The 8,693-nt window shown below is 33.1% G+C and overlaps 1 protein-coding gene across 1 annotated transcript; it reads left to right on the top strand.

The window, feature by feature from the left end:
- Positions 1-991: 991 nt before the first annotated feature.
- LOC117109012 lies at positions 992-7,600 on the top strand. The gene is made up of 4 exons (XM_033251234.1): positions 992-1,539; positions 1,704-1,838; positions 6,098-6,167; positions 6,904-7,600. Exons 1-4 carry the CDS (start codon positions 1,299-1,301, stop codon positions 7,598-7,600), a joined length of 1,143 nt encoding a protein of 380 aa, XP_033107125.1. The 5' UTR covers positions 992-1,298.
- Positions 7,601-8,693: the final 1,093 nt, after the last annotated feature.

Genomic DNA, 8,693 nt, shown 5'->3' with positions numbered 1-8,693 from the left:
ATATAATATTTTTAAAAAAACACATTCAGCATTTTGTTATGAGAACCTCTTTAACCTAACAGCCCTAGTTTTCTTACAGAGAGGCTCATTTAGTGACTCTAATTATAGATCGGAATTTCCATTCTTTGGAATATACCATCAGGTTATTTTTATTGTTATTTTAATATTTCAATAAATAATGCTTATTATATTTTTACATACTACAGTAATTGCTTTTGTAAATTACAAGATAGAACTATTTGATGCTTTAAGTATTCTCATTATGAAGCTTACTTAGTTTAGTTATTTTAGTAAGTTTGGAATCCCCGACGTTATCTGACGCAATGGGTTACATCACTGTAACTTTAGGCTTTGAAATAAACATAATTATAATATAGATGATGTAGTCAATTTCACGCTCATTGATTTATGACAAAAGTGTTGCATTAGAAATGTTTCAATACATATTAGTGCGAATCTATAATTCGATTAGGCTTGCCAATTAAGGGTATTTTATACTATCAAAACGTTTGGGCTAGGCAAGAATCTTCTACAGTGTCGAAGCTAATGAATCTATACAGTTTGTGTTGAAGCAATCAGCTGGAAATGCTGTCATAATATAATTTTAAAAACACATTCAGCATTTGTTAATATGAGAATCTCTTCAACCTAACAGCCTTAATTTTCTTACAGAGAGGCTTATGGAGTGACTAATTATTAATTTAGTACAGGTATATTTTAATAAATAATGTTGTGCTTATTATTTTTTTATATACTACAGCAATTACCTTTGTAAATTACAAGATGGAACTATTTGATGCTTTAAGTATTCTCATTATGAAGCTTACTTAGTTTAGTTATTCTAGTCGTCTTTAAAATGGTATGACAAATATGATATTTAGTAATTATGGAACATTTTTGTTTTGTTTGATTATTCTTAAAGTTTTGATTGTTTTACTTGTTACAAAATAGAGTTCATGATGAAGAAGAGTCCCGTGTAATTAATGCTCAACTAATCAAAACATATTTAAGATACTTGTATGACTAAGTACTAATCAGTACACTTTACTTTGAATAACAAATTCTTTTTTAATGTAGTCTGTGTAAACTTTTATTTTGAGACATCGCATTATGAAGTTACATTTGTGGAAACAGACTACTATTACGATTTTAAAACATGGAACGAACTTAAAAATTCATGTGAACAATCAGGCTACCAACTTGTGAGCATCACCACTTCACATGAAAACGATGCGATCTTCAACTTCCTCCAAGATAATTGCACACGTGGAGACTACGCCATTGGATTATCACGCGAGATGGGAATGCCTAGAAGCAGTCTAAGTAGTTGGAACTGGGAATCCGGTGATCCTGCTATGGAGTTCATTTGGGGTGGTAGCGGTGTAGAACCAAATGTTATAACTTCTTCGTCCGCAGTAGTTTATATGACGACCCTAAACAATTTTGAATCTGGCAAATGGTACGACATCCATAAAAACACGCAAATAGGACTTTCAACTGGTAGTCCTGGATATGGTTATATTTGTGAAAAATCAATAAGTAAGTGGTAGTAATCAATCAACACCTTAAATATTATCAGCCCACTGAAATATATAATGTGCACTCAATACTCACGTAAACCTGACACATTTCAAACACTATTATAGGCCTATCATAATGCTGCACAGAGCCCGACTCTTATAAACCTCTTTTTCATTTCTCAGCAACCACGCAATTATCCACGACTGCTGGTAGAACAACAATACAGTCATTTACCAGTCGTATACTGCTGAATTCCACTTATCGTAGGCCTACAATAATATCAACCATGGCAATTAATGAAGCCAACGAAAGAAGTGGTAAGTGCTAGGCTTAAAAAAATGTTAAAAGATGTTAATTTTGTTTAGTTTTATATAAAACTTTTTTCAAAATGTCAAACTCAAAGAGCTCAATCACCAAGCGCATAGAGGCTTTTTCGCATGATGCGCTATACAAATCCAACTATTATTATTATTAACTCAATAAGGCTCTGTTCACACATTTTACGTGACGAATTTGTGTGACATGTCAGTTTATGGATATGATGATGTCATATTATAGAGTAACACCCAAATATGGGCATATCACATTTATTTGACAAATACAATTTGATAGTTTGATAGAGCATAACGTTTAAAAGTATATAAGAAAATATTAATCATTTGGCAATTATAATAAATGACTTTTTTCATTAAAGATCGGATTAGATTATTTTTTTCAATTTATAAACATGTGTCCAAATAATTGTTTCTTTTCAGATTTAATTATGATCGTGATTGTATCAGCGTCACTCGTTGCAGCAATTGTAGTCCTGATTTTAATCTATAGGTGTGTATGCCGGTAATATTTAAACATTACCGTACTTAGTTCCGTGTTCAAATTAGAGATCATAATGAATAATAAACTCAGTTAGTATATTCTTAAAACTTCTGTTTTAATTATTGTACATTTACGGGAAGGAAGGGGATGGCTGCCACTCGAGGGTTTAACTCGCGACCTCAAGATCGAATCCGAGCTACAACCGTTGCACCAACCACTTGCACTCAGTGTATAGATACGTAATTCAATAAATACGATTTTCTTTTTTTATAACTTTATTTTTAGGATTCATTATCGATTGTGTTGCAAGCCGAATAACAAAACAAGGCAGGAACTTACGAATGGTGATGACGTTACATCTTGTGATATATACAATATCAGTTTGAATAACGGTAAACCATTATGTACCGAAAACACAAAAGGAGAAAAAACGCATCCAGGTACTATTGAAGGTCAAGGCAATAATACGCCATTATACGTGAATCATAGCTCAAGTGGGCATGCCAAACAGCGTCCAAATAATTATGAATGTAGAAACAATCCAGCTTATGAACAATATCAAGAAGAGGAAATGGTGCACGTGTATGCTGACATCAGAGACGACAGTGAACGTAAAGTTAACGAAGCTCTTCCAAATGGTCCGGAAAGACTTTACGATTTACCAGAATAATCGAGTGATCTGGTGATGTATACTGAAAAGGACTTATTGTAGGATCTGTATAAACTTACAGATGCCTGGTGTACAAAACCTGACAGAAAAATAAAACATGTTGCTAATGGTAGAAATCGGTTATAAAAGTTTGATGAGGATAATCGTGATGATGATGATGATGATGATGATGATGATGACGATGATGATGACATCAACACCACCATCATCATCGTGCTGCCACCACCACCATCATCATCGTCGTCATCAATATCATCATCACAAACATAATTGTCGTTATCCCGCATAGTTCAATATATAATGTAACCATTTGTGTATAGGCTTCAACAATGACATTCAATACAATACAACTTCAATAAATATTGTAGAACAAGTAGTCTTCTGAATCAGATTCAGAGCCCTCATGAAAGAGTCTGTAGTGCAAAATAAAATGTTAAGTTTGTAACTAGTGTCTTTGATTAAATTTATATTGCTCTATGTGTGTATTGAGCACTTTCGTCTTCACGATCTGTTTCAAACTAACCACGCAGATTATATATATATATCTGAAAATTTTTCTCATAAGTGATCCCCCATCCCCCATCCCGGGGGCGATCAGCACCCCCTCTCGTTCCGGTCGGCCAAAATACTGCAAGTAGGCCTATTGCATATTAATATTCTAAAGCATAATATTGAATACTGTATCATCTTTAAATATGATTTTAGAAAGATCTTTGCAAATGAAAGACAAATTAGAAAGATCTCTTGAGCCAATAAGTTTGTTATTAAAAATTATTAAATCACACCTTGATACATGCCAAGTACTCAAATCCCCCTGGAGAACAAGACCGCATTTAAACTTGACGGATCTTCCAGTGGAGTGTTTGATCAGGTGGAATTTATACACAATAACAACTCCCTGTTCGAACAAACAAATGTAAGACAAAATAATTATACTGTACAAAAAATCATAGGCCTATGTTGGATTATGGGCGGAAAGACGATATTTCCGTGAGTTTTGGCAAAACAAAAAAAATCGTCATACCACAGGAATCAATGCGTGACACTGTAAACAATGTAATGTGCTCAAAATCAGCTAAAGCTTCTGTAAATACCAAGAGTAAAGTCAAATGAAATGAAATATGGAATTATATTCACTTCGCTCGAGACTTTGATGATCTATTTTGTTACAGTTTTTTCAGACCAGTAAGTTTGGAATCCCCGACTTTATCTGACGCAATGGGTTACATCACTGTAATTTTAGGCTTTGAAATAAGCATAATTATAATATAGATGATGTAGTCAATTTCACGCTCATTGATTTATGACAAAGGTGTACTGCATTAGAAATGTTTCAGCACATAAGTGCAAATATATAATTCGATTAGGCTTGGTATTTTATACCATCAAAACGTTTGGACTAGGCGAGAATCTTCTGTAGTGTCAAAGCTAATGAACCTAAAAATTTTGTGTTGAAGCAATCAGCTGAAAATGTTGTCATAATATAATTTTAAAAAACACATTCAGCATTTTGTTATGAGAACCTCTTTAACCTAACAGCCCTAGTTTTCTTACAGAGAGGCTTATTTAGTGACTCTAATTATAGATTGGAATTTTCATCCTTTGGAATATCCCATCAGGTTATTTTTTTGTTATTTTTAATATTTCAATAAATAATGTTGTGCTTATTAATATTTTTACATACTACAGTAATTGCTTTTGTAAATTACAAGATAGAACTATTTGATGCTTTAAGTATTCTCATTATGAAGCTTACTTAGTTTAGTTATTCTAGTCGTCTTTAAAATGGTATGACAAATATGATATTTAGTAACCATGGAACATTTTGTTTTGTTTGACTATTCTTAAAGTTTTGATTGTGTTTTACTTGTTATAAAATAGAGTTCATGATGAAGAAGAGTCCCGTGTAATTAATGCTCAACGAATCAAAACCTATTTCAAATACTTGTATGACTAAGTACTAATCACTACACTTTACTTTGAATAACAAATTCTTTTTTAATGTAGTCTGTGTAGACTTTTATTTGGGGATATCGCATTATGAAGTTACATTTGTGGAAGCAGAATTCTATTCCGATTTCAAAACATGGAACGAACTTAAAAATACATGTGAACAATCAGGCTACCAACTTGTGAGCATCACCACTTCACATGAAAACGATGCAATCTTTAACTTCATCCAAGATAATTGCACACGTGGAGACTACGCCATTGGATTATCACGTGAGATGGGAATGCCTAGAATGACTAAATGTAGTTGGAACTGGGAATCCGGTGATACTGCTATGGAGTTATTTTGGGGCGGTAGCGGTTCTGAACCAAATGTTAGAGATTCTTGGTCCGCAGTAGTCTATATGACGACCCTAAACAATTTTGAACCTGGCAAATGGTACGACATCTATAAAAGTACGCGAATAGGACTTTTATCTGATAGTCCTGGATATGGTTATATTTGTGAAAAATCAATAAGTAAGTGGCAGTAAACAATCAACACCTTAAATTATTATCAGCCCACTGAAATACATAATGTGCACACAAGACTTACGTAAACCCGACACATTTCAAACACTATTACATTATAACGCTGCGCAGAGTCCGACTCTTATAAATCTCTTTTTCATTTCTCAGAAACCACGCAGTTATCCACTACTGCTGGTAGAACAACAATACAGTCACTTACCAGCCGTATACTGCTGAATTCCACTTATCATAGGCCTACAATAATATCAACCACGGCAATTACTGAAGCCAACGAAAGAAGTTGTAAGTGCTAGGCTTAAAAAAAATGTTAAAAGATGTTAACTTAATAAGGCTCTGTTCACACTATCACATATTACTTGACGAATTTGTGTGACATGTCAGTTTATTGACACGATGATGTCATATTATACATTAACACCCAAATATGGGCATATCACATTTATTTGACAAATACAATTTGATAGTTTGATAGAGCATAAAGCTTAAAAGTATACAAGAAAATATTAATCTTTTTGCAATTATAATAAATAACATTTTTTTCATTAAAGATGGGATTACATTATGTTTTCAATTTATTAACATAAGTCCAAATAATTGTTTTTTTTTCAGATTTGATGATGATCGTGATTGTATCAGCGTCACTCGTTGCAGCAATTGTAGTCCTGATTTTAATCTATAGGTGTGTATGCCAATTGTTAAACATTACTTAGTTCCGAGTTTAAAGTAGAGATCATGAATAATAATTGACTGAATTATTATATTCCTAAAGATTCTGTTGTAATTATTGTACACTAAATAGAAAGACAAAATAAAGTTTTCGGCTCGTAGAACAAGGAAGGTATAACATTTATATTATTACTTTTTGAATTCCTGGTACATATAAACTGTACATTCCCTTGATAATTATATATAATTTATATATAACATACATACAATTATTATATTACATGTTTTCAGAGGTTGGGGCAAGTTTGACATTCACCATTTACTTTTCATTCAAATATATATTTTATATACACTTATAGCATTACACCAACACGGTTTATAGAGTTGTTTAAAAACATTGTATTATGATCTATTTAGAGTAGGTCTGTATTTTATGTTTAAAAATGAGGACTTATCGTCACCTTTATCGAGTAGGAGTGATAATGATATTGACAATAAAAATGTATATTTACTTTTATAATATAAATAAACAAAATGAAACTAAACCGAAAAGACAATAAAGATAATATCTTTATTGTCTTTTCGGTTTAGTTTCATTTTTTTGCATCGTAATCAACGATTTCAGCCTGCGTATAAATAAATAAGAAAAAAAAGTAATGTTTATTTATATTATAAAAGTAAATATATATTTTTTATTATCAATATCATTATCACTCCTACTTGTATCATTTACTTTTTAATTATTTAAGGTTTCATGAACGATTGTGTTGTAAGTCAAAGACCAAAATGAACCCGGACCCTTTGATGGATAATATAGCTAAGGATAAGCCTTGTGATGCGCTGAGCCATTCTACTGAAAATGGATGCCGTGAAGTTGATAGCGAAAAAATATTAAAATGCAATACGTCGTATAAAGTTATGCCTAGTAATCGTTCTCGAAACATGCCGGGACAAGGCAAGGATCCGGGTAGGGCTAATGTCATCGAAATCCATATTCCAAATAGTCCATCCGATAATGCACTGGAAATGGAAAAATATCCATTGAATCACAGTTCAATTGCGCATGACAGACAAAATCCAAATGATTATGAATCTGAAGAGAATCCTACATACGAACGTTCTCATGATGAAAATTCGTACCGCATTTATGATGGGATTAAAAGCGACTATGAAGGTGAAATGGACAACCCGGCCTACGATGCTCTCCCGTTTGATGCAGAAAGTCTTTACTCTTCGCCGCATGAAATGGCTGATGTTGCTGGCTCTGTTGGTGCATCGAAAAAGACAGTCGTCAGTGCAAAACTTGCAGGCAATCATGATAAAGTAGCAGATTCGAGCATAGATGCTCTGTATGCAAAACCTGACATGTCAATGAAACGTAAACACCAAGTGGACAGTCCTAGCAACAATACTCTCTCATCTGAAACAGAGAGCAACTCAAGATAAAACAACGGATGTTGCTGAAAATGCTAATGTCGTAACTGCAGCAAATGCAGACGATGAGATTGACTTAGCCGACTCAAAGAAAGATGCCCAGTATGCAAAACATGACTTATCCATGTAACGTAATGAACGTATTTGACTTTAGTCCTACATTACGGTACTTTATATGACTTATCTATTTGAATTACTTTTTTGTGCATCTGTGTGATTAGGTCTGATATGTGTGGTGCTTGTGTGATAGGTGGTGTTGTAAGCTATGTACTGTATGTCTTTATGTTTATATTCGTGAGTACGGTACAGTCATGTGACTATGGGTATGCAGTTTTGTATAGACATATATGTACTTACGTATCTGTATTTCGTGTTCGTTTGTATGGTGTTTGTATAATTTGTTCATGTGTGTTAGCTTGCATCACTTTATTTTGCCTTAAGTTTTTAGTGTAAGATTGCTTTTAAGTTTTTACATGACCGAACAGTTTCTTTTTTTACTTTAGCTTAATGTCCCTTTTAAAAATTTGGATTGTTTTTTTTTTCTTAGCATAAGTCTTTTTTGTGAACTTTACTGTACACTGTGTATTGTTTTGGACGCGCACCTTCTATTGAGAAGTGTGCCACTGATTGAAAAGTGTATTTCCTAATAAACTGATTGAATTGAACTGAAACTTTAAAGCTGATGCCGCAAACGGAGTCTCTTTTTGTTTACCATAAGGTGATAAACTCGAAAAAAAACTTTGTTTACTCCAATAAACCTGGCAAATGTAACAAAACTGTACAATGAGTCCATGGAAGGAACTATCTTAGTATTAATACCGTATGTTCGAATAAGTGCCGTTTTCGAATAAGCGCCGTTCGAAAGCTGCTTATTTTTCGCTAAGCGGCGCACAGTGGGCCAGAATCAATTCAAAGTGTGCCAAAAGTCGAAAATAGGTAATGTGACAACTTTAACTTTTAAAGGTTGTTTGAGGTCGAGAACATCCTAAATTATATTAATTCACCAATAATTTCATATTTAGTGAATTTTCATAGTGTGATATAACCATGTAAACATGAAGAAGTTGTATTTTACTCGTAAAATGATAAAATTGACAGTTTTGAA

Source organism: Anneissia japonica, unplaced genomic scaffold (assembly GCF_011630105.1).
Source record: "Anneissia japonica isolate Jap-2015-1 unplaced genomic scaffold, ASM1163010v1 scaffold5088_len281106_cov177, whole genome shotgun sequence".
Classification (NCBI taxonomy): domain Eukaryota; kingdom Metazoa; phylum Echinodermata; class Crinoidea; order Comatulida; family Comatulidae; genus Anneissia; species Anneissia japonica.
Note: the sequence above shows the minus strand (reverse complement) of the source record. Positions and strands in the feature narration are given on the sequence as shown.